At 36.5% G+C, this 27,346-nt stretch overlaps 1 protein-coding gene across 3 annotated transcripts in view; it reads right to left on the bottom strand.

Annotated features, from left to right (window-relative positions):
- Positions 1–27,346, bottom strand: part of SYTL5 (synaptotagmin like 5) — a 132,489-nt gene that overhangs the window by 14,608 nt on the left and 90,535 nt on the right. For 2 of the 3 annotated variants that reach the window (XM_037059559.1, XM_037059560.1), the window contains exons 7-14: positions 23,817–23,958; positions 20,239–20,371; positions 17,791–17,897; positions 8,061–8,153; positions 7,401–7,466; positions 4,546–4,724; positions 2,610–2,709; positions 846–1,007 (exon numbers count right to left, since the gene is read on the bottom strand). In XM_037059559.1, the coding sequence (XP_036915454.1) occupies positions 846–1,007; positions 2,610–2,709; positions 4,546–4,724; positions 7,401–7,466; positions 8,061–8,153; positions 17,791–17,897; positions 20,239–20,371; positions 23,817–23,958 (982 nt within the window). The remainder of the gene's footprint in view (positions 1–845; positions 1,008–2,609; positions 2,710–4,545; positions 4,725–7,400; positions 7,467–8,060; positions 8,154–17,790; positions 17,898–20,238; positions 20,372–23,816; positions 23,959–27,346) is intronic. The other variant, XM_037059561.1, reaches the window with a different exon arrangement.

The following is a 27,346-nucleotide window of genomic DNA, read 5'->3' as shown; positions in this document are numbered from 1 at the left end:
CCACATACAATGTTTATTCAAGCTTAATAGCACCCCTTTCAGCGATGTCTAATTATTCTATTGGAAATGAGTGCCAAAGTCTGGGATGTTAATGAATTTTCCCAAAGTCAAACAGACAGTTGTGAAGCTTCCACGACTGAAGCCAGGAAGTTTGAGGCCATTATCTTCAACATCATGTGGAGTTTTTTGCCTCTTTATTTAAAGAAAAATGTTTGGTTATATAAATTTGATCTTTCCCCCTCATTCTTAACTTATCATTGTACATGTAGAAAGACTCCTCCTGTACTGAGTGAATCCAAGGTACTGTCACTCTGGTTTATATTGTCAATTTCTAGAACCAGCCTTGAGATTCTGAATCTCCAAATTAGAAAAGTAGGAAACCAGATACATTAGCAGGCTACTAGTTACTTCCTCATGTGAGCCAATGCAAGACCACTGCTGCTTATGTATGAATTATAGAGAATAAGGAACAGAGAATGTTTGAGACTGATCTTGCTCTATGGATTTGTTTTTGCCCATGTGAAAATGCTTGCTTTCTCTTTCTTTCATATCATGTGTTCATTTTGTTTATCCACAGAGACCTCCAAATGATTAATACACTTTTAGTCAATCATATTAAGAATATATATTATGTAGTTTGTGTTATACAGTCAGTCTGTATTGAAGAAAGATTTCCAAAAGAATACATTTACATTCATTATATTATTCCAAAGTTAGCTATACTGTTCTTTCAGAGCATCCTGTGAAAATTGGAAGTGATCAGATTCTTTGGGTCAATGATATCAATTTGACTTAGAGCTTGACTCACTGCATAACTGGTTGACTAATCTGGAAGAATTTCCTACCTTGGGCTGTAGCACAAACCATTCATCACTTGGATTTTCAAAGTTCCATGAGTCAAAAGGAATCTCCACCTCCCCAAGGAAACTGTTATGTCCAAATCGATCATAATGCCAGACCGAGAGTTGCAGAGTTCTTGTTTCCAGTTGGCTATGGCTGATGGTGTACTGCAAGTGAGATTAACAACATCACATTCCATATGGAAGTCTCTGCCCAATTTTAGGACAGGTTAAAAATGTACTTCCACCATTTTGGGGGTGGGATGCATTAGTAATAAGCACAATCCAAATACAGAAAAGCTTTAGTTTTCTTTGTTTCTGCTACAACTGAGGTAAACTCATTTTGTGTTAGACCTAGCACTGAAAGATATATCAACAAAATATTTAGGGGGAGTGAATAAACTTCAGATATCGCATACAAAGTATTAGGGGATGAAGCTTGTCCCCCTTCCAGTTTTACTTGGTTTTGTTTACCTAATGTTTTTTCAAATTCTACTTTGTAAGCCTGAGGTTTACTATATCAATTCTTCAAATTCTCTGTTTTATTTTATTCATAATGAGAATTCCCAAATCCAAAAAAATCATGTATTGACAGTGAGATACTTCCAAACACCAAACCTCATAAAGTCTAGCCTAAGTGCAGGGATGAAAATATAAATATGAATAATATAAATATGGAGAGAACAGAATGAAAATATTACTCTGGTAGCTTTTCATTTTCCAGCAAAATATTATCCCGGGCCACATGCCCACATATCCTCCAACCTTCTGTTTGTTTTATGCAACTACAACCTAGAACATGCTTTAGAATGACTGATTCCTGAACTTGAATTTGCATTTATACCTGTTCCTGAGATGATTAAATTTGGCTCTCTGCTTCCTGAATTTGCCATGGTACTCTGTTCATCTATTCTGCATGGACTTGACTCTGCTCTGCTATTATGACCACTGGATTCACCCTAAGCCTATACTATTCATTCTCATTTTGATCTGTCTTGATATTGGCTCCTGCTTCCACACATGACCCTACTAACACATGCCCCCACTCACCAAATTCCTGCTATGGTGGACTTTGAATCCATCACTCTGGGCAGAAGATGCATAAATTTCCCTGTGACTGGCAATAATGTCTACATTCCAGTCTCCCCAGATCTTTCATACCAGGCTAGATTGTTTCAGAGTGAGAGAAGGTGTTGTTACCTGGAAGCCCACGGGGAAAAGGAATTTCTCTAGGACTGAGGCATGGGTTATATTTTATCTAGGCTACATTCTCTGATATTTATCAAACCTAACTCTGCATTTCCCTGTTCATTAACCACAAGCCTAAATGTAGCCAAAGTTTGTAACCCTAACAAGAGACAGCACATATTCATGCAATATTAGTGGAACAATGGGTGTTAACAAAATGACTAACTAAATCAGTATCAAAAGTGACAAACTTCCTTTTATGAGAACTAGAAAAAGCAATTTTGCTAAGGGCAAAATATATTTTTGGGACAAGATGTGCCAGCTCAGATGCAATTTTTCTAGATCATCTCTACTCAAGGTACAACTTTAGTAGCAGCAGAGAAATAAACAGAGTAAGAATGGTTTACATTTTTTCTTTTCCAAAAATTGTTAAGAAAGCCAAGAGTATTACATTAATTTATTCAAACGGCACTTTTCTAGAATATACATAAGTCTTGATATGCACATTTTCTGTAGTTATTTCTAAACCAATGAGGCTGTGAACAGTATCACTTGTGTTACTATGACAGACTATTTATTTACCTTTAGTGTTTCATTGAATTCTGGATTGGTGCCTGTTCTGATTTTGGTCTTGCGCTTATTGTTTCTAGACTTGTCAGGAAGGAGGTATGACTTGACATAACTAGATGATAAAAGATGAAAGTAGTTATTGGGGAACTTCTACTATGCAAGAAATAGTCAGAAAATTCAGTGAATAAAAGAGGCAAAGGGAATAGGCCTATAAAGATAAGAGACAGAACAAAAAAGAATAAAGTCTACATAACATAATACCTTAAAAACAACTCTGGGCTTTCAATAAGAGAGAAGCAAGAAAGAGTGATGGTAAGGAGTATGGGCTCTGGAGTCATGCCAGCTGGGTTTGAATCACTCCTGTCTTATTAGTTTTGGTGAATTCAAGAACTTACTTATGCTCTCTGTGCTTCAGTTTCTTCATCTGTAAAACTGGAACATTAACAGTACCTAATTTATGGCATTGTCAGGATTAAGTCAGTTGACACATACAAGGAGCGGATATATTATACACCTCAAGAGGAAATATAATCTATTATTATGATCATTAGTGTTGCTAAATATTATGGGGATATATTCCTCTCTATTCAAATGTCAGGATTTCTGATGAGTGGAGTCAATGGTAATAGGTGAATGAATAAAAATGGTGAAAAAGGGGAAATAGAAAATAGCAACCTAAGTCACAATAGCAATTCTACCCAACACCTTGGCTTAAACTATGCCAGGAGCCTCCTGGAGGAGGGGCATCATGACAGACTCAGAGATGGAGAAGATGTACAAGATTCTATCAGAGCCCTGAAGCACATCTATTGAGGCTTTAGATAACTAACCCCCTTCCATACTAGTCTAAATGATTACATTGGTCTCAAAGCCCTCTGATATTCAGCTGAGGAAATATAGGGACCAGTCTATACTCAGAATCTATTTTCATTTGTCTATATTGATACTTCAAAGTGGCTTTGCTGAGTTGTTTATTGAACCTAGGTCATCTAGTATTGTATATAGAAAAGGAGTCACATAGCTGGCCTGAGAGTGCTATCCTCAGAAATGCCTGCTTACAAAGTTGGTCCTTGGCTAGCATCTAGGCACTTGGATTTTAGGAGGGTTCTCATCATTCCCAGAACAGATGTAGTTTAGTCACTGTTACTAAAATTTGTAAAAACAGTATGGCTTATGCTGAACATCTGTTTTCTTTCTGGAAGATTGGAATTTTGCTATGTGACTAGTTGAGTCTCTAAATGGGCCTCCCTGGCAGACAACATTGCACAAGTGTTGTCACAACCTATTGCTAGAGGAATTAAGTGCATCCCATGTGATTCCACTGGGAGAGAACACTTTTGGAAGCTGAAGCCTGGATTCTTCAAAACTTTGACACATATGTCTCTTTCCTTTGCTGATTATGACTACATGTAGAGTCCTGTGGGCCCTCCCAGTGAATCATCAAACCTGGCAGTGGTATTTTGAACCCCTCACACATTTTTATATCCAGATCCCATCCAAAGTGCTATAGTCCACACCTGCCCTCTCAGGCTGATCCCAGGAATCCTGCAAGCTTCAAAATTGCCCTTTTGAGTTGTTCAATTGGGCTAACAGCTTGGTAATTTTCTCGGGAGGGTTTCCCAGAACAAAAAAAATAACTCATACATTCTGAGATATGCCAGCATGTCAGCCTTCTATCTCAAAGAGCTGCCTCTGCATAAACAACAAATATGTCAGTACTAAATCATGTTGACTAATAGCTTCTTAACAATCAGGTAACCACCAACATAACCATTATACATGCACTTCAGAGACTATTTACATGGGTGGCATAGGAGGAAAGTGACAATCAACCTTCAGAGAAGTCTCTGAATCAAGAGGAATGCTAAGAATCTTCTGAAAAAGAAACACGTACTGACAAAAATAATTCAGTGATTGAAATACACTGAGGAATTTGCTATGTGCTTACGCATCTGTCCTCTGTTTCTTTTCATCTCCTATGGCCAGATTTCTGCAATTCTTGACAACAATGTAGAGCCCACCAGTTTTGTAGCAGTAGCTGATACGGAGAAGGATTTCACCGCTGACCTTCACGTTTCCATAGTCTCCTGTTTCACTGTAAACACTCATCATGCTGTTAAGGCTGCTCTGGAATAAACAATATAAGAAGAGGTATTCAATATTACACTAATGATCTCTTCACAGAAACCACCTCTTTCATTCAATTATAAGTCCTCTTCTTCATAATCAGCAGGGAAGTCTACGGAAAGGGAAGAAAGCAAACATCATTTATTTTGCTTTTTTTTCTGGTGGTGTGTAAAATCCAAGCCTGGGGGGAAAACAGTAAGATCTAAGACCATTAGTATGGAAAGAAGGAAAATTGCTGAGAGTAGAGGCATTGCCCTTTTGCATTAGTGAATAGCCTTTGTTTAGTCAATTTTTAAATGAATACAAAGTCATTGAGGCATTTCCAATTCCATCTCCTCTGTAAATCCCTGTAGCTTTCTCCTTTTTCACTTGGAGGTTCAAGGTCAATGCATTTGTCAGGATAAATACAACCTCATCTTATATTTGGTGCTAGTGAGAGCCATAGACTTCTCCCTAGGACACTTCCACAGAGCATCCCATTAGTCTCTGGAAAGCCATAACTACAGCTTTAACAAGGGCACCCCCCAGTGTGGCTACTTAAGTAAGGTAAGACCACAGCTTCCTGAACCTCTGTAAAATAACAACCCACTAAACAGAACACTAAAAAATAAAATAACACACCAACTAATAAATACGATATTTTAAAAAGTTCAAATGTGCCAGAATAAATGAAGGTTCTAATGAGTCAGTAATGACAAGAGGCATATTTTCAATCAAATGTAACAAAATTAGCCTTTAGTGCCAGAAGCATGAACTATGTGTCTTAGCAACATGACTGTCACAAAAGACCACCTGAAAGGCTTTTATGAGTGACCTAATAGCCTCAAAAGTCTTGTCTATAAACCACTGGGAAGTAAGGACTATGGTAAATGCAGACAGCTTTGACTTTCCATTTTTTCACATATATACAGGATGAGGCAAAAGTAGGTTTATAGTTGTTCACATGGAAAATAATCTACTATAAGAATAAACTCTGTTTCATATACTCACAACTTTAATTATACTTTTTCTCCATCCTGTATGTATGTGTGTGTGGTGTGTGTGTGTATATATAAAAGAAAAGTCATTACATTCCTCCAATTGCTCAGAGTACATACTACTCAAAGAACAGGGTGTGAGTGATAGCTAGTATCTCTTCTAAGCTTAAGTCAAGGGCAAGAGCAAACCAAGGGTGCTATACTTATAGTCATCCTGCCATTATCCACATGGCATGGGTACTGAGGGAGGGCTGTATTTGGAAATTGTAACTTAAAAGAGAGTCACTGAGCGACCTAATTTGTCTTTTCTATATCTAAAACAAAGCAATATAATTTTCATGCTAACAGCTGGCTTTTCAAACTTTAATTGTATATGTTACCTGGGGATCTATTAAAACAAGCATATGGATCTATTCTATCTCAGGTGAGGTCCAAGATTTTGCTTCTCTAACAAACTACTAGGTCTATAGTTTCTGAACTGTGTGTCTAAGCATCCCACAGCACCACAGCAAACTTACAGGGGCACCATACATATTTTAAAATTTCAAGGGAAACACAGCGATATCTATCAGACACCATACAAACTAGTAACAGTAGTTCATAGTGTCAACATTAAATGACATTTTATTCTTTTTGATGAAGTCTTATCTATCTGAAACTGAGTTTTTTACAGTTGCTGTGAGAAAAAGCATGTATTGCACAAAAATCAAGGTAGAGTAAGAAATTAAAGTGGTGCTGTACAATCATATTCTAAGATTTGACAATTCATGTAGTACCCTACAGATACACACATCCCATTAGCAAGTATTAGGGGCTATTTTAAAATGGAATAAATATTATTTTTCTCTCAATTTATGTGTATTTTTTCAAATGGCTACAAGTTGTTAGAATACCAGTTTTTATTAAATTTTTAACCTAAATAATTAATAAATAGGCTAGTTGGGTATTACTTTTGGTGTAGGAGTACTATGAAAGTATTGCTGATATACTAGGGGCTCCCTGAACTGACAAAGTTTTAGAGTCTCTGTTCCAGGTAATGCAGTGTTGCTGGTCCATGAACCATGCTTTGAGCTCCAAGGCCTTCAAGAGTAAGCCCTAACTTCCTCATGTTATATACAAGAATGTTCTGGCTCACAGGAATTGTTATCAGTGACAAGACAGACAGCAAGATCTCCAGATTTTTAGTCTTAAGACTTCCCTACCATACCTCACATTACCTCCTTGTATCACTGAGTTGTAACTCACCACATCCCTCTGTAGCCACTATTCAAAGAAGGTACTCTGTAAGGAGGGGGTCCCTACAGATGGAAGAAAATTTAAGAAGCTGCAAATGTTGAATCTTGGGAGAAGTTTAGGCAGTAGAGATAATTTTACTACTAACCAAACTTCATGCTCTTAACTAGGCCAATGCTGTAATTTAAAATAGAGATATTTTAAAAAAATAGAGATATTTATTCTAAAGTTATCTTGTTAATGGTAAATAATTTTGGACCATGGGTCTTTTGAATGATACTCATATTCTAATGTTTTATGAATGTTCTTTTGGGGGAATACTTAGATTTTGATATTTTTCACCTTTTAAATGAGAACCTCTGGTTAATTGAACACAAGTAAGACAAACATGAATGCTGGAAAAATTGCCCACCTAATCAGATTTCCCATACCATGAAATGTGTAAAGGAAAAGATTGAAAACTTACAGTGTCTGAGTCAGCATCAGGCACATTTAGGTAAGTCCACTTCCTGTCAGATCCTGCTTGAGAATTCTTTAAGGAAATCACCCAAATGTCAAAAGGAAAAAGGTCATTAGAGCAACAGACAGAAATTAGAGAAGCAAAGGAAAAGACTTATAGGCACATAGATGGGTACAAGGTCATAGGGGCTCCTGAAGGCTACATTTAAGGAAAGCCTTGAACGCTAACTGAAAAGGGTATTTATTCTGTTGGTAGTGGGAACCTATGGACAGTATTTGAGTAGGAGAGAAACCCGTTGAGTATGTGTTTCAGGAGAATAACTGGCAGCAGTGTGGAGGACAATTGGGGAGTTGAGAGTATGGTGGCAGGGAAATGTATTGGCAGAGAAATGAGATAATGTATAGGCTTGAGCTGATAAGAGCTTGAATTATGGATTGAAGATATTTTAAAAGCTGTGTGGGGACCAAGGAAGGAGAGAGAAACAATCAGGAGACTTAGAAAAAGTCCACAAAAAATTATACCAAAAAGTACTCTGTAGGCAAAGGGCAAGCAGGTGACTGTCACTATCATACATTGTCCCCCAAACACTCATATCACCTTTGGAGATGCACAGAAAATCAACAAGAGAGAGAAGAAACTTCCAGTGCATGCTAGAGAACTGCTTACTGTTGACAGGCCACTTGCTAGGCTGTGGGTATTTGCAGAAAACCTAGGGGACACTAAGTCATCAATGCCTTCTTCAGTCTCTTCCAAGGAGTCCTAAGGAAGGAGGAAAATATCAGTGATTTGATTTACTGCTCCTCTAGAAAATATTTTCACTTCCAAAACCACTTTTTAAAAAATATCTGAAAAATCAGATATTTTTTATCTAGAATATAGCCCTAGTCCTAGGTTTTTCTCTTGCGCTCTCCATTCAACCTGAATTATGCCATCAGAGGAGTGGGATGTACTTTCCAGTGAAGCTTTATGGAAAGAACATGAAGTTTAGAATCATACAGATCTGGGTGTTCAATCCCTACCTTCCTGATCTCTAAGGTGATTTACTTTAGGCAATGAACTTAAGTAATTTTTTAATCAAAAAAATTTGGATCTGTGCATATATGCATCTGGGTGTATCTATACCATTAAGATGGGAAACTAGATCTCAAAAGTCCTCTCAGTAGAACACACTATTTTAGACACTAAAATCTTGTCCAAAATTCCACATTCTACTTTTCTTCTCTCACCTTTTTTCTTCCTCATGATAAAATTCCTTTTTAAATTCTAGTTATTTAAGAAACACATTTTATAGTAAAAATTTCAAGCAGTACAGATAAGTTAAACTTAGAACTCTCATGACATATTAATAAACAAATTTCGAGATTTTTAGAGTATGGGATATATATGTATATATCCATTACATACATACACACATATAAATGTTTTATTTGTTTTTAAAATTAATTATTGTTCAAGTACAGTTTTCTGCATTTTATTCCCATCCCAACCCACCCCCAGAGTGCTCCCCACCTCCCTCCCATTTCTACCCCCTTTAGTTTTTGCACATGTGTTCTTTATACTTGTTCCTGTAAATCCTCCCCCCTTTCCCCCGAAATTCCCTACCCTCTCCCTTTTGGTCAGCCTGTTCTCTATTTCAGTGTCTTTGGTTATATTTTGCTTGCTTGTTTGTTTTGTTGTTTAGCTTCCTGTTAAAGGTGAGATCATATGGTATTTGTCTTTCACTGCCTGGCTTATTTCGCTCAGCATAATGCTTTCCAGTTCTATCCATGCTGTTTGTTGCAAAGGGTAGGACCTCTTTTTTTCTTTCTGCTGCATAGAATTGCACTGTGTGAATGTACCATAGTTTTTGGATCCATTCATTTAATGCTGGGCACCTAGGTTGCTTCCAGCACTTGGCTATTGTAGAGTGTGCTGCTATGAACACTGGTGTGCATAGGTTTTTTTGGATTGGTGTTTCAGGGTTCTTAGGATATAATCCTAGCAGTGGAATTGGTGGGTCAAAAGGCAGATTCATTTTTAGTTTTCTGAGGAAATTCCATACTGTTTTCCATAGTGGTTGTACCAGTCTGCAATCCCATCAACAGTGAACTAGTGTCCCCTTTTCCCCACAACCTCTCCAACACTTGTTGTTTGTTGCTTTGTTCATGATGTCCATTCTGACCAGTGTAAAGTGGTATCTCATTGCGGTTTTAGTATGCATCTCTCTGATAACTAGAGATATTGAGCATCTTTTCACACACATATAAATTCGTATCATGCATACTGTTGTTTTCCTTATGCATGCTTTTCTCTTTTCCTTCTTCTCTTTCCTTCCTCTTACCCTGGATTAAACTAATATTTTGTATCCTGCTATACATATTACATGTCTTTCTCCTTGTTTATATCAAAATCATATAAAATTATCTACAAAAAATCTGAGTAGTTGTATTTAACCTTTACTTTAGCCATACTTTTATAAAGTAAAATTTTACATATGTAATTATATGCTCTTGTTTTTAAAACTATTTCACTAAAATATGATGAATAGACAAGTACAAAAATCATAAATAACAAATTTATGCCTTAATAAGTCATTAAGGAGGGAGAAGATGGAGGAAGAGTGAATGGAAGTCACACTAACCTCCTCCCAGGGCCAATCTGGAATTACAACTCAATTGTGGAGAAACCACCCAAAACAAACAACTGAGGAATAGTAAGAGAAAGCCGTATAACTTTGGACAGACAGAAGAACCAGCTTTGGAACAGCCTATCTGGTAAGCTGTACGGTAGAGACTCGAGAGGGATGGCTGAGCGCCCACAGGAAGCAGTACCAGAGGGATAATTATGTAGCCAATTGGATCCCCGGAGAAGAGTGGGGTCTAAACCCTAAGCTACAATTCCCAGCCTAGAGCACCAGAGCTCCAAAATAGCTCTGTACACAGATAACAACCACCAGCAAAAAGCAGCAGGGATGCAGAGACAGATGGCTGGAGATACAAGAGCTGTTTAAAGGGCCAACACAGAAATTTTCATTCGTTGCCACTTACCCTAGGCTCTGGCAAAGGTGGGGGCAGAGCAGGCTGGTGACACCTAAGGAGAAACTAAAATCTGAGGCTTTGGGGAGAGAATTGAGAGAGTAGATGCTGGGTTTCTGGTGCTGAGTCATCACCCCTACAGCAGCAGCCATCCTACTCAGGCTGACCAATCCCTTCCAAGCAGCAGCAGCCTGAGGGGAAACAATAGCCTCCACCTCAGGAGGTATTCAGCCCCACACTACAGTGCTTAAACCTGACTACTGAGTGCAGAGTGACTAGCTTAACAACTGAGACAGCCAGGGACAGCAGATCCCTGGAAGTATCAAACAGGCTGCCTGAGGTCAGAGGGGGGTCAACATCTGACAAAACCAGAGGCAGATCCAGACAGAAAAAAACAGTGGTAAATACAAGAAGCTACAGACACGAAATCCACTGAGGTCTTCTCCATGATTTGCAATATTTTCTTTCTTGCATGGCTTTTTAACATTCATTTCTTGTCCAGTAAGTTTGTGTATATTAAGTCACTAAATTTCGTACTATAGTGTATTTTGATTCACATATTTTGCTCCTTCCTCCTCTTAGCCCATTTTGTCTTCCACTTTCCTCACATTATTTTCATTTCTTTCTTGCTACTACTTGTTTCCATTCTGCACTCCTACTATTTCTCACCTGTCCAGACACACAAAACCAATTTTATTGTCAAGGGTAATCTCACATCCTTTTTTCCTTGCTCTTAAAATACCTGCATTTTCTCTCCACCTTTAACAATCTGCTAGTTGGTTGTGGGTAGGGTAGTTGCTGTTACATTGTTTTTTCAATTTTATATTTAGAATTTCACTAACTCTGTATTTCAAATATCAAATTTTACATGTCCCCTCTCCTACTCTTTTTTTTCATCTCAAATTTTAATTTTGCCATCTTAGTATGTTTTTTTCTTTTTGTCCTTCTTCTATTTATCTTTTATCCTGCCCTTTTCTTTTTTCTTTCTTTTTCTTTTTCCTTATATCCCAAATTTTAATTATTCCTCTCTTAGTCTGTTTTTTTTTTGTTTCTCACTCTCAATATTCCTTCTACCTTTATTATTTCAAAATCACTTCCCATTCTTCTAAACATCTCTTAGACTTTTCTTTGTTTTTCCCCCCTCTTATTCCCATACCACCTATATTATTTTTAGCTTGATTGTTGTTGATACTACTGTGGTGGATATTTCTCTCCAATTTGGCTTCTATACTTGCATTAATTATTTACAATTTTTCCTTCTTTTTACTTTCTCTCACTTTATTTTATTTTATATTATTTTAATTTCTGTTTAAAACTAGTGCTATATGCTTCACTTTTCACACTCCATTCCATATTCTTCATTCCCTTTTTTATTCATAATGTAAATTTTACATTCTGTTGTCATTGCTCCAACTCCCTATACACTCTCAAAATCACTTTTGTTTCAGTAGATAATCTTATACCTGCTCTCCTTTCTTATAACAGTCTTAATCTCTTTATGCTCTTACTAATACTGGTTCATTTGCTATTGATAGTGGGATTGTCGGGGGTGTTATTTTTGCAGGTGGGGGTTTGTTTCCTGGGCTTTGTGGGTTTGTTCTGGCAGCACCTGCACAAGAGTACACAAGATGTGGTAGGTGGAGTAACCCTCAGGTGGAGGGAAGGACCCACCAAAGAAAGACCCAACAACAATCAAAATCCAATTACATACAGAGAACCAGCATAGACAGAATAAACAGCATCATCCCAAGACCATCAAGTTCAGGTGATCAAGGAGACTGCACCAGTGAATCTCACAGGCCTTCCACAATAGAAGTTGACACCAGAAAGTCAGGAAGTCAAAGAAGATGAATTTAAGAAGCAGAAGCAAACAAGAACAGTCTCACAAAAAATGGGAAAACAAATATACAACCCCCAATCAAAAGGAAAGGAGGAATCCTCAGAAAGAATGCTAAATGAAATAGAGGCAAGTCAACTATCAGATACTGAGTTCAAAGCAATGGTTATCAGGAAGCTCAATGAGCTCACAGAGAATCACCAAAAACTACAGGGTAACTACAATGAACTCACTTCAAACTAAATCAACATGAAAAAGAACATAGAAACAATCAATAAGGGCCAAGAGTAAATGAAGAATACAATTTATGAATTGAACAACCTAGCAGAAGGAATCAAAATCAGGCTAGATGAAGCAGAGTACAGAATCAGTGAGCTGGAAGGAAAGGCAGAAAAAAAAGTCTCCAAAAGAGCAAAATAAAAAAACACTAAAAAAGAATAAAGAAGGTAAAGGGAAATGCAGGACAACATGAAACATAATAATATCCTCATAATAGGGATACCAGAAAGTGAAGAGGAGCAAGGAATAGAAAACATGTTTGTAAAAGTAATGATGGAAAACTTCCCTAATTTGATGAGAGAAAGAGCCACACAAGTCTAGGAAGCAGAGAGGGTCCCAATCAAGAGGAACCCGAAGAGGCCAACTTCAAGACACATCATAGTTAAAATGGCAAAATTCCAAGACAAAGAGAGAATCTTAAAGGCAGCAAGGGAGAAAGAGGAAGTAACATACATACAAAGGAGCCCCTATAAAGCTAGCAGATGATTTCTCAACAGAAACATTACAAGTTAGAAGGGAATAGCAAGAAATATCCCAAGTGATGAAAAGCAAAGACCCATAACTAATACTACTCTATCCAGCAAGGCTCTCAATTAAAATGGAAAGTGATATAAGGAGCTTCCAAGACAAAAGAAGGCTGAAAGAACACAACTCCACCAAACCATCATTGCAAGATATGCTAAAGGAACTGCTTTGAGAAGAGGAAGAAAAACAGTGACAGAGAGAGAGCAACACAGGTACAAAGGGAGTAAAATCGCAATGAATAAGTACCTATCAATAATAACTTTAAATATAAATGGATTAATTGCTCTAATCAAAAGTCAGGGTAGCTGAATGGATAAGGAAACATGACCCATATATATGCTGCCTACAAGAGACTCACCTCAGAACAAAAGACCTACAGAGAATGAAAGTGAAGGGTTAGAAAATAATAATCCAAGCAAATGGACAGGAAAAAAAGCTGGGGTAGCAATACTCATATCAGACAAAATAGACTTTTAAAAAAGGGAATAAAAAGAGACCCAGAAGGACACTTCTAATATTCAAGGGAAGAATGCAATCAAGAAGACACAAACTATAAAAATGTATGCATCTAACATTGGAGCACCCAAATATATAAGGAAAATCTTGGAAGACTTCAAGAAAGATATAGACAGTAACACAATTATAGTATAAAATTTTAAGACCTTACTATCAACAATGGACAGATCTTCCTAACAAAATATCAACAAGGATATTGCAGCATTGAAATATGTCCTAGATCAAATGGACTTAACTGAGATATACAGAAACTTTCATCCCAAAGAAGCAAAATATATATTATTTTCAAATAGACATGAAACATTTATAAAAATAGACCACAAAATAGAACACAAAACAAGCCTCAACAAATTCAAAAATTTGAAATCATATCTAGCATCTTTTCATGCAACAAGGGCTTGGAATGAGAAACCAACCCCAAGGAAAAAATTCAAAAATATTCAGTGATGGAGACTGAATAGCATGCCATTAAACAATGAATGGGTCAAGAATGATATTAAGAAAGAAATAAAAATTTTTCTGGAAAAAAATGAAAAGGAACTCACAACAACCCAAAACTTATGGGACACAGCAAAGGCAGTCTTAAGAGGGAAGTTCATAGTAATACAGGCCTACCTAAAAAAAATAAAAACATTTCCAATAAACAACCTAACCCAATATCTACAAGAATTGGAGGAACAACAACAAAGAAAGCACAGAGTGAGTGGAAGGAAGGAAATAAACAATACCGGAGAATTAAATGTCATAGAGACTAAAAGAATAATTCAAAGTATCAATAAATCCAGGAGCTAGTACCTTGAAAAGATAAACAAAATCCACAAGCCTTTAAGTAGGCTCATCATGAAAAAAAGTGAGAGGACCCAAATAAATAAAATCAGAAATAAAAAAGGAGAAATTACAACTGATACCACAGAAATACAACAGATTTTTAAAAATCATTACAAAGAACAATATGCCAAGAAATTTGAAAACCTAGGTGAAATGGACAAATTTCTAGAAAAATATAATCTTCCAAAACTCAATGAAGAAGAAACACAAAGCTTGAATAGGCCAGTAACAGCTGATGAAACTGAAGCAATAATAAAAAAACTCCTGGCACACAAAAGCCCTAGACCAGATTGTTGCACAGGAGAATTTTACAAAACTTTAAAGTAAGAGCTATGCCCTATCCTTCTCAGGCTATTCCAAAAAAATCCAAGAAGAGAGAAGTCTCCTAAATCTTTTCATGAAGCCAGCATCATCCTAATACCCAAAACAGATAAAGACAAAACCAAGAAAGAAAACTACAGGCCAATATTGCTGATGAACATAGATGCTAAAATCTTCAACAAAGTACTGAGAAACCACATCGAGCAATACATCAAAAAAATCATACACCATGATCAAGTGGGATTTGCCCAGGGATGCAAGAATGTACAATATTCACAAATCAATAAATGTGATACATCACATAAACAAAAGGAAAGAAAAAAATCACATGATCCTATCAATAGATGGGAAGAAAACATTTGATAAGGTACAGTACCTATTTATGATAAAAATACTCAGCAAAGTGGTTGTAGAGAGAGCATACTTTAACATGATAAAGGCCATATATGAAAAATCTACAGCCAATATCATATGCAATGGAAAAAACTAAAAGTTTTCTCAGTAAGATCAGGAACAAGACATGGGTGTGTGTGCTTTTGTGACTACTTTTCAACATAGTATTGGAAGTCCTAGCTACAGAAATCAGACAAGAAAAAATAAAAGGCAACCACAATGGAAAAGAGGAAGTAATACTGTCATTGTTTGCAGATGACATGATAATGCACATAGAAAACCCTACAGAATCCACCAAAAAACTACTACCTAATAAGTGAAATTGGCAAAACAGCAGGATACAAAGTCAATATGCATAAATAGAAGGCATTTTTGACAGCAACAATAAAATATCAGAAATAGAAATGAGGAAAAAATTCCATCTGCTATAGCAACAAGAAAAATAAAGTACTTAGGAATAAATCTAACCACGGAGGTAAAAGACCTGTACTCACAAAACTACACAACACTGAAGAAAGAAATTAAGGAAGACACAGATAAATGGAAGCATATACCATGTTCATGGTTTAGAAGAATTAACATCATCAAAATGTCTATTGTGATGGTGGTAGCATTTGGAGATTCAACACAATCCCTATTAAAATAACAATGACATATTTCACAGATATAGAACAAACATTTCAATAATTATATGGAACCATAAACAACCCTGAATAGCTGCATCAATTTTGAGAAAGAAGAACAAAGTAGAAGTAATCACCACACCTGATATCAAACTATATTACAAGGCTATGGTAATCAAAACAGTCTGGAACAGGTGTAAGAACAGACAGATAGATTAATGGAACAGGAAAAAAGGGGCCAGAAATAAACCCAAGTCTCTATGGTCAATTAATATTTGACAAAGGGGGCAGAAGCATAAAATGGAGAAAAAATAGCCTGTTCAACAAATGGCTTTGGGAGATATGGACAGCTACATGGCAAAAAAATGAAACTCAACCACCAACTTGCACCATATACAAAAGTAAACTCAAGATGGAAAAAAGACTTAAATATAAGTCATGACACCATAAAAGTCCTAGAGGAGAACATTGGCAGGAAAATCTCAGATATTCCACACAGCAATATTTTCACAGATACATCCCCTAGAGCAGGGAGCATAAAGGAAAGAATAAACAAATGGCACCTCATCAAAATAAAAAGCTTCTGCATGGCTAAAGAGAACATCAGCAAAATCAAAAGGGAACCAACCACATGGGAAAATATATTTGTCAATGATATCTCACACAAAAGTTCAGTCTGCAAAACATATAAAGAACTCATACAACTACACTCCAGGAAGACAAACAATCCAATTAAACAGTGGGCAAAGGACCTGAACAGATACTTCTCCAAGAAGGACATACAGAGGGCCTAGAGACATATGAAAGGATGCTCAGCATCACTAGCCATCAGAGAGATGCAAATTAAAACCACAATGAGATACCACTTAACACTGTCAGAATGGCCATTATAACCAAATCAACAAACAATAAATGCTGTCGAGGTTGTGGAGAAAGGGAACCCTAGTCTATTATTGGTAGGAATGCAGACTGGTGCAGCTACTTTGGAAAACAGTATGGAAGGGGGGAGGTTGGCTGGGATGGGAGTCAAAGACAGACAACTGTACCTGAACAACAACTAAATAAAAAATATATAAAGTAATATAAAGTTTCAGAATAAAAAAGTAAATAAAAAACAACCTAAAAATGGAACTGCCTTTTGGCTCGGCATTTCCACTGCTGGGAGTATACCCTAAGAATCTTGAAACACTAAATCAAAAGAACCTATACACCCCAATGTCAGAGCAGCACAATTTGATTCACAGGCCAGCACTCAATCCACTGAGCCACAGAAGCCAGGGCCAGAGTTTTCTAAGATCAAAAACAATTTAATAATACTGGAATTAGCTGTTCTCTAAAGATTGAATACAAGTAACTTTGAAATCATTTGATCTCATTATCCCTTATCCCTTTTGGTCATTGATTTTAAAATACTTCTCCTGTATTTTATACTATTGTGAATAGCATGGAGTTTTAGACCTCTAAGCTTTCTGTCTTGCTTTGGAAAAATTATATTAATATCACTTAATATATCTTTCTTTCAAGGAATCCAAATGGCATTATAGCAATTATAGAACTCAGAATATTACAATATTAGAAATGTAAGGAACCTGACCAATAATCTAATTCAACCTTTTCATTTTACAAATGAGTTTATTTATATATTAATTCTCTAATAATTTAGTCTCAATTAAGAAGGTAGTTTATTTAGGGTAACTTGAAATGTAGAAACATTCATATAAAATACATAGTCAGATTAAATCTAGTAATATTTCATTTAGGAAATGTTTATATTTCTCATTTCCCAGGTTTAGATTAGGTAATATGCTTTCAGGCAGAATTTTATATCCCCAGTGGGTGTTTTCTTGGCGGATAATCTTTACAGGATAACCTGATTACCTCTTACCTTTTCTAAATCATTCCTTAGTTGTTTTTATATGTTGGCTGTGAAGACTAATAGGAAGAGATCATCATATAACCTCATGTTACTCTAACTCATTGTCACATAAAAGTGGTCAGGTTTGGAACAAGATTGTGCCTTTTCCTCATGATCATTAGACTCTCTTCTACATCCAACTTACCACATCCTTGTCTAAAGCCCCAGGGACAGACTTGCTTCTTAAGTTTACAGTATCCTCTAAGTCTTCTGTAAATGACTCACTCAAATCTAACTCAGATTGACTTCGGTCTGGAGAAAGGAAGAGAAAAGGAAAATTATAAATCAGCTCATTTTTTAAGATTTCATTTTTCATCATAAATCTTTCATCTTTATTCAAATTATTCCCATGCATGGGGAATAGATAGTGTTATTGAAGCAACAGTCAGACTCAGTAACTTCATGCTATTTATGCTAACATACTTCCATTTTAATAGCCTTTTGAAATTCCCTTGGACTGAATTACCAACACTGATGTGTTTATTTCTTCTTTGATTATAGGAGAGTAAATGCTGTACCATAAAGTGCTTATTTTATAGTTTTGCTCATAGATTTTGAAAATTTTTGAATGAGTCCCTAAACTTAGAAAAAATAAAACATTAGCCATTCTTGATTTTAAAGATTAGAGAATTCACAGAAAAGGGAGTGGCTATAGGTATACTGGAAGAAAGTTCTAATTTTTAGGCACCAACACATTCTTTCATCAGAGGAACACCTTGCTTTTGAAAATGTAAGTTAAAGAACAATACACTAGTCAATAATGCTGTAGACAGCTTACCAAGACACAGTTTACTTCCAAAGAACAGTTCTATGTCAAAGCCTTGCTAAAATAAATATAGTTGCTTTTAAATTAGAAAGATTTAAGAGAGCAATCAAGTAAATTAGCTTGAAATGTTAAATGAAATAATGCAGAAGCACTTAGCATAGTGCCTGGCACAGAGTATGTACTGAATAAACAGGTGTTCAGTAGAAGTAGTAGAAATGCACTTTGGAAAGTTGGCTTCTAGGCTAGTTTAAATTTTTTCATTTATTAGATGAAGTGATTGTCTAGCCCTAAACAAAATGCAAGCAACAATAACCACACATTTAGAAAACCCTCTGTGAGCTATCTGGCTAGGAGAGAGTGCCCAATTCAGCACACAGAATCCAGATTTAGTCTCTATGCAAATATCATCATTAGGTCACAAGTAACTTTTTCATGTTGAGGATTTTGTCATTAATTTAAGTCTACACATGGGACATGAACTTCATAATTATGACCAATTTCTCTGAAGAGTTTCCTTATTTATAGGTAATAAAATACAACATAATACTTGTTTCACAGGGCTATTGTGATAATGAAGTGAAATGATATGCTTGAATGTATCATACAAATGAAAGGGGTTATTACTAATACCTTAATACTGCTTGCAAATAATTTATTATTTAAACCATGACATTATTAATCTGTCTAGATATAGGGCATTGCTGATCACCAAATCAAGAAGGGTTAACATTAGAGTGTGTGTTAGAAATTAGAATTTAAATTAAACATATATGTTAAAAATCCTAAGACATTCATTTAAAGATAGAAGCAGGCTCTGGCTGGCATAGTTCAGTGCATTGAGCATGGGTCTGCGAATCAGAGGGTCACTAGTTTGATTCCCAAGCTAGGGCACATCCGTGGGTTGTAGGCCATGTCCCCAGTGGGGGTGGGCCATGTGAGAGGCAGCCACACATTGATATTTCTATCCCTCTCTTTCTCCTTCCCTTCCCCTATCTCTAAAAATAAAATCTTTTTAAAAAAAGTATAGAAGCAGCATATATACTAAACTAGGAGAAAGGGAAAAATGTAATGGACTTGGAAGATAGCTATTTAGAGCAGAGGTGTCAAACTCATTTTCACTGGGAGCCACATCAGCCTCACAGTTGCCTTCAAAGGGCCAAATGTAGTTTTAGGACTGTATAAATGTGACTACTCCTTAACAGTTAAGTGAGAGCTCAGGGCTGCCACCAGGTAGAAACAAGGTGCCAGGCTGGATAAAACAAAGTAGAGGGCCAGATTCGGCCTACGGGCCTTGTGTTTGCCACCTGTGATCTAAAAGAAGGCAGTAGAAAAAGAAACAATAAAAACTAAAACTATAATGAGGTGAATGGAAGATACAAAGTAAGATGGTAGAATTAAATCCAAGCATATAGGTAATAAAAGTGAATGCAAATTGACAATGTTAAGATAAATTTTATGGTATAAACTATATTTTAATAGTTGTTAATTAAAAAATAAATTTCCTTGAACTCTGGGCAAATATCCTTTTCTTTTGCATTAAATGAAACAATTATATTTCCTACAGTCTTATATTAACATTTGGTTTAGCTCTAAAACTTGGCAGTGATGCCTGGCAAATGTACACTTATGATTTTCATAAATGTAAGAAGCTCAAGACATCGCCTGGGATGACTTTTAAGTAGTTATGGAGTGGGCATACAACCATGAGTCAAAAAGAATGGGCAATTTTCTTGTAAGGCATGAAGCATCCATTTAACGCCACACAAGAGAGTCAGTTCCACCTGATTTAGTCATTTTATATAACAGAGCAGTCATGCAAATACCCACCTGAGGAAAGGGAGGCCCCAGACACTGCTATGGAAGGCGTGCCAGAAGTGTTTCTGCAGTGACTTTTTGTGAGGTCCCCAGAGGGACCTTCAGTGGCAGCCAGATCCAAAGGATTTCCAAAACCATGCTCCTTCTTACAAAGTAAAAATTAAAACTCATTATATTGATAGTAATTTACTTTAAAATCCTTCCATAGAAATATACCTCAGTATAACCACATTTATGTGTATACTCTTTAGGAGGAGCTAGTTGATATTTAGAGGACCCTTGTAAAGAGTCCATATAATTGTAAAACTTACTGTCAATAATTACTCTCTAACGTCTATACCAAGAGATTTCTTAATTAGTATAAAAGACATTGGAGGTAATTTTTCATTCATCAAATTAGTGAGCATTTTACTATGTGATTAGCAAGAAAGATGATACAAGTACCTGAAACTTACATGAACTATGTCTAAGAATATGGCAAGCTTCATACCTTCAGAGTGGTATCCTCAGAGTAGGCTTAGAACTCTGGTCATATGTTTTTCCCTACTCTCAACACCCTCTCTCCTTAACAACACCTTACCCCCTTCACCTCCATTTAACAGAAGACTATGCCACCTTTTGCATTTAACAGGCTGAATAATCAGAACATGGTTGGTTACATTGTTATTGGAATGAAACTGTCATGCAAGGTACTTATCAAAGCTCATAAAAGGATAAAAAATGCAGATGTTTCCAGTTTACTGGAATAGGTGGTTTTTTGGTGCCTGCTTGCTAATAAATCCTTGTGTGTGTGGCATAATTCACTCTGACTTGCTTTCATTGTAACATATAATAAAGGAAATCTCTCCCATATTTTCCTGGACCACTAAGGGCTCTACTGTTGCATTACTCCAACTTACCATGAACATTAAACAACTAATTTTGAACTTTTTAGTAACTGGGCTGAGTTTAAATGTCCATGAAAATGGCACTATGGTGAGACAATGATCACATCTAAAAGAAAATTTTCAATTTTCCTTTCCATGAACAATAAAAAATGCCTTTTAAAGTCCTTCAGGAAGGAATTCTGTCTTTGTTGCTATATATTTAGCCCATACTTATGCCTGAGGTAAACTTTGATAATCTCACTCCAGAGAGATATGGCTCTCATTTGCTTAGTATACTAATTGATGCAACTTTAATATAGACTGTTTTTCATCTTTGATTATTTTCAAATACATACTCCCTGTAGCAGGAAGAATATAGCTCCCAATTAATTGCCATAGACCACCAAGTTTTATCAAAAGACTGTCAGAGATCAAATAGATAAATTAGTTTAGTTCCCTTTTCAACACCTTTTCAAAACATTTTTTGTACATTGACTCCTGCAGTGAAGCCAGACCAACTTCCTTAGTGGCAATTATGTTGACAGGAAATTTTTCAATTGGCATTCTGGGAGAATTATTACTATTGAACACTAATTGGCCAATTAATATTGTACAGTCATTAACATGCAATACATACCCTAGAGATTCAGAATGTGAAACCTAAAATTAACAAGTTAAATTATAGCCAAGGGCAGGTTAGAGGCTTCCATGTTCTAAGAGTTTTCTATTTTAAAAACTTACTTTTCACATTCTAAAGTATTAAACAACATTGAAACAATGAAATACTGAGAGATGGGAGAAACTGAGAAGTTATTACCTTGATCACCGTCTCACTCTTTATATTTCTTCCTTTCACCATGAAAGAGCAAATGTGCTTCTTAAAGTACTATTCTGTCTTATGTTTATTCAACATGAAATATTTCTCTTTGTCTCTCATAGAAAAGACTAGCTGGATCAGCTAGAATGCAGGAGTGAGATCAATACATGCAACTATCTAAATATATATACATATACTCAACTCAGTTCCAGGGAATGTCTATTAGGGAAACACACATGTCGTTTAATAAAGAAATAATTGTGTAGATGTTGTTCACTTTGAGGGTATTAGCATATAACAGGGGTGACTTATTTCCCTAAAAATGGTACTTAAGAAGATAATCTTTGTTTTGAGAACAAACTTGACTTACTGGTTATTGAACTGATAGTCTATTGCTATCCACTGATACAGCTGTCCAGCTGTTAAATTTTTTAAAAGATTTCTGCAATATTTGTAAACAGCACTACTTCCAGTCTACCCTCCTCCTTTATGTTCCCCCTCCTCCACCACCCTAGTTTACCTCATAATCTAGGTAATGCATGGCATGTAAGAGCCCTCAAGATACTGCCCCAGACTTGTGCCAGTGTCCCACTCTGATTGTTCAGTCTCTATTGAACAGTACTGCTTGCAGTCCTTCATATAAATATTTAAGAAGTTTCAAACATACCTTTTATTTTATCAGTAAGTACAGTTTAGACTATAAGTGTTTAAATGTATCTAGTATTATCATTCAATTTGTCTGAATGCCTTTTGGCTCTTCCTTAAATATATAGAATCTGAGTGCTCACAGCCTACACTTCTATCTTCCTGTTCTGAAGCCCAGTTTCTGCCATGGTATCCTGGCTTCTACTCTTGTTCCTCTGCAGCTGCTTCTTAACAGAGCCTCCAGATCCTGAATAAACAAAAGCCAGATTATGTCATTCCTCTGTTCAAACCTTCCAATTACTCCCATCTTATCCAGAGTAAATGCCAAAGTACATACTGTGATCTACAAGGCCCTATTACCTCTGAACTCATTTCCTGGTACTCCTTCCTTTGTTAACTAACAACAGCCACACAGGCTGTATTGTTCTTCCTTGAGCACACAGGCATGCTCACTCCTCACATGTTTGTACTAGCTGTTCATCCACAGGCATTGAAGATATTTTAAACACTGGGTGAGCAAAGATACCAATTTTTCAACAAGGCTGACTATAAATAATTGGAACATCCATCTGGTAATTTACCTGCTGAATATCAGTGTTGTTCCTGCATGGAAGAATTATTTGCCCCAGACTCCTACATGGCTGATTTCTTCACTTTCTTCAAGTCTTTTTGTGACCAGGCTTGGCATATAGCAGGCCCTCATTAAATACTGACTAACTCAGAAAATGGTAGTTTGTATATAAGTGCTTTCCTGCTTGCTCATTCATTCAAAATAAGTGTCCAAATTATATAATATGTTATATGCACACATATTTTATGCAACTTAAGTCTTCATCATGCACCAACTCCTTACTTTAACAGATATATAGGGGAAAAACTGGAAAAGGATTTCAAGATTCTACTTCTCCTGTTTTAAAACAGCCTGGAAAATTTTTAGTGCTGATAATATCTTGAGAAGTAATATGGAGAATCAAAATCAAAGACTTCTAAAAATTATTTATATTTTACTTAAACCATATATTCATTTAAACCCCCACCATACAAATTCCACCTTTGAACCTATTTCTTCCCTTTCCTTCTTACTGTAGTTTTCCTGCCAGGAGCTAAGGATGCAAGAGGTTTAGTTTTGATAAAGAAGCTTCTACCATTAATCACTGTAAACAATAACGAGCATTAAGATAAAAAGATATGAAATCCAATCATGCCATGGTGGTGAAGTCAAGTCCCAGAAGCCTGATGTTCCTTGACATTTGTGTACTTACTTTACTGCTGACTGAGGTTACACTGTGTGTGCTTAGAGCTGGTGACCGCTGAGTGACTGAGGTAATACCACTGCTCTGGCTGCTCTTTGGGGTCCCAGGACCAACTTCCTGGTCATTAAGATCTGATGAGCCAGTGCTTCTTCTAAATGAGAAATAACATTCTGAATTAACAGGGAAACAGAATAGCAACCAAAGACAAAGTCAGTAAATTTCATCAAAACAAATAATCATAACACGTGAACCATATGATATATACCAGAGCCACCCTGGAACTGGTCACCAACTATCACACTACCATCCTCCTCAAAGACTTTCAAGGGCTCACTAGGTTCAACCCATTTGTCTGAATCCAGGGTCTTTGTCATTGAGCAGTATCCTACCTTTCCAAGTATATTACCCACTGCGAACCAGCATTCTGCCAGCCAGTCAACTCACCATGCTCATGGTCATGCTTCTACCTCTAAGACTTTTGCCCATGTTCTCCTCACCTGAGGAGGTTGCTTAGCTTCCTGTTAAAGGTGAAATCATATGGTATTTGTCCTTCAACACCTGGTTTATTTCACTCAGCATAATGCTTTCCAGTTCCATCCATGCTGTTGCAAAAGGTAAGAGCTCCTTCTTTCTTACTGCTGCATAGAATTCCATTGTGTATATGTACCATAGTTTTCAGATCCATTCATTTACTGACGGGCACCTAGGTTGCTTCCAACTCTTGGCTATTGTAAATTGTGCTGCTATGAATATTGGGGTGCATAGGTTCTTTGGGATTGGTGCTTTAGGGTTCTTAGGATACAATCCTAGCAGTGGAGTTGCTGGGTCAAAAGGCAGGTCCAATTTTAGTTTTTGGAGAAAATTCCATACTGTTCTACATAATGGTTGTACCAGTCTGCAATCCCACCAACAGTGGACCAGAGTGGCCTTTTCCCCACACCCTCTCCAACATTGGTTGTTTATTGCTTTGTTTATGATAGCCATTCTCACCGATGTAAAGTGGTATCTCATTGTGGTTTCAATTTTCATCTCTCTGATAGCAAGCGATATTGAGCATCTCTTCATGTGTCTCTGGATCCTCTGTATGTCCTCCTTGCAGAAGTGTCTGTTCAAGTCCTTTCCCCATTTTTTAATTGGGTTAGTTGTCTTCTTAGAGTGAAGCTGTGTGAGTTCTTTGTATATTTTGGAGATTAAACCTTTGACTGAGGTATCATTGGCAAATATGTTTTCCCATATAGTTGGTTGTCTTTTTATTTTAATGCTGTTTTCTTTAGCTGCACAGAAGCTTTTTATTTGGATGAGATCCCATTTGTTTATTCTTTCCTTTATATTCCTTGCTCTAGGGGATATATCAGTAAAAATGTTGCTGCATGAAATATCTGTTACCTTCCTGCCAATGTTCTCCTCAACAAAATATTGGCAAATCACATCCAACAATACATCAAAAAGATCATACACCACAACCAAGTGGGATTCATCCCAGGGATACAAGGATGGTTCAATATCCGCAAATCAGTAAATGTAATACATCACACAAACAGAAGCAAAGACAAAAACCACATGGTCATATCAATAGATGGGGAAAAAGCTTTTGATAAGGTACAACACCCATTTATGATAAAGGTACTCAGCAAAGTGGGAATAGAGGGAGCATTCCTCAATATAATAAAGGCCATATATGGAAGACCTACAGCCAACATCATACTCAGTGGGCAAAAACTAAAATCTTTTCCACTAAGATCAGGAACAAGACAAGGTTGTCCACTTCCACCACTTCTATTTAATATAGTATTGCAAGTTTTAGCCTCAGCGACCAGGCAAGAAAATGAACTAAAAGGCATTCAAATTGGAAAGGAGGAAACAAAACTGGCATGGTTTGCAGATGACATGAAAATGTACATGGAAAATCCTATAGACTCTACCATAAAACTGCTCGAACTAATAAATGAATTTGGCAAAACAGCGGGTTACATAGTCAGTATCCAGAAATCAAAGGCATTTTTGTATACTAACAATGAAACAGCAGAAGCAGAAATCAAGAAAAAATCCCATTTGATATAGCAAAAACAAAAATAAAATATCTGGGAATAAATCTAACCAAGGAGGTAAAAGATCTGTATGCAGAAAACTACACAACACTGAAGAAAGAAATCAAGGAAGACACAAACAAATGGAAACATATACCCTGTTCATGGATTGGAAGAATTAACATTATCAAAATGTCCATACTACCCAAAGCAATTTACAAATGCAATGCAATACCTATTAAAGTACCAATGGCATGTTTCACAGATATAGAACAAACACCTCAAAAATTTATATGGAACCATAAATGACTCCGAATAGCAGCTGCAATGTTGAGAAAGAAGAACAAACTAGGAGGGATCACAATGCCTAATATCAAACTGTATTACAAGGCCACTGTAATCAAAACAGCCTGGTACTGGCATAAAAACAGACACAGACCAATGGATCAGAACAGAGAACCCAAAAATAAATTACAGAATTTTAAAGTTCAACGAATAAAAAGGTATTTTAAATTTTTTAGAGAGGAAGGAAGGGAGGGAGGAAAGGAGGAAGGAGGAAGAGGAGGTAGGGAGAGAGAGTAGAGATAGAGATAGAGATGGAGGGAGAAAGAGATAGAGAGATCAATGAAACATTGCTGTGAGAGAGAAACATCAGTTGGTTGCCTCCTGCATGTGCCCTGACCAGGCATCAAGTTCACAACCTTTTGGTATACCAGAAAATACTCCAACCAACTGAACCACCCAGCCAGGGCAAGAAAGAGCTATTTTAGATTCAGATATCATGTTATTGATATTTTAATTAGAAATATTAGAAGTCAGTGCCAACTAAATTTCAAGTTAAAATTTGCTTATGGAATCACTGGCAAGAAAGAGATACATTTATTTTGTTCTAATAGGGCTTAAACTGTGGGGAAATAACACTGTCGGGGAGCTTAGATAGTCTGGGTTACTTGAAAGACACATACCCAAGAGAAGGAAAGAGTCTCATTTACTTTATCTTATAAAATATATTTTAAAAGTCTTTTGGTTTATATCTAATTTCATGCTGGCCCAAAACCTTGATAATGGCTTCCTAGATATATCTCTTTCTAGATAAAGGATCCAGTGATAGAGAGCAGAGAGTATAATTTAATGAGTTTCCTTTCTGGTTTACATAATGGTTTCCTAGGAGTTGTTGTCTGGAAAGAATTTTCCAGGATCCAATCTCCCCGGAGTGGGCTGACAATGTTGAACTTGTGCCTGTATATTTAGATGAGTGTTCCCCTAATAAATTTAGCAAAAGGCAGCATTAACATGAGTGATACTAACATTCACTGGGACCATGAGGGCAGTACATAGCATGACAGATACTGCAGGATATTCTTCTTGTGCTTATGAGCTTTCCTAACTTAAATTATTTCAGACCTGAAGTAAATATGTGGGAAAGACAAGCAAGAAAGTTGTAGTTAGAAAATGAGGCAAGCCTGTAAAATGGGAAAGAGATGTTAAAAATGAGAAAGAAAAGGGAAGAAA

The sequence above is a fragment of the Sturnira hondurensis genome, unplaced genomic scaffold, assembly GCF_014824575.4.
Source record: "Sturnira hondurensis isolate 20B ecotype Veracruz unplaced genomic scaffold, ASM1482457v3 Scaffold0011192, whole genome shotgun sequence".
Taxonomy (NCBI): domain Eukaryota; kingdom Metazoa; phylum Chordata; class Mammalia; order Chiroptera; family Phyllostomidae; genus Sturnira; species Sturnira hondurensis.
The sequence above is the reverse complement of the archived record's forward strand: the minus strand, read 5'-3'. Positions and strand labels throughout refer to the sequence as shown.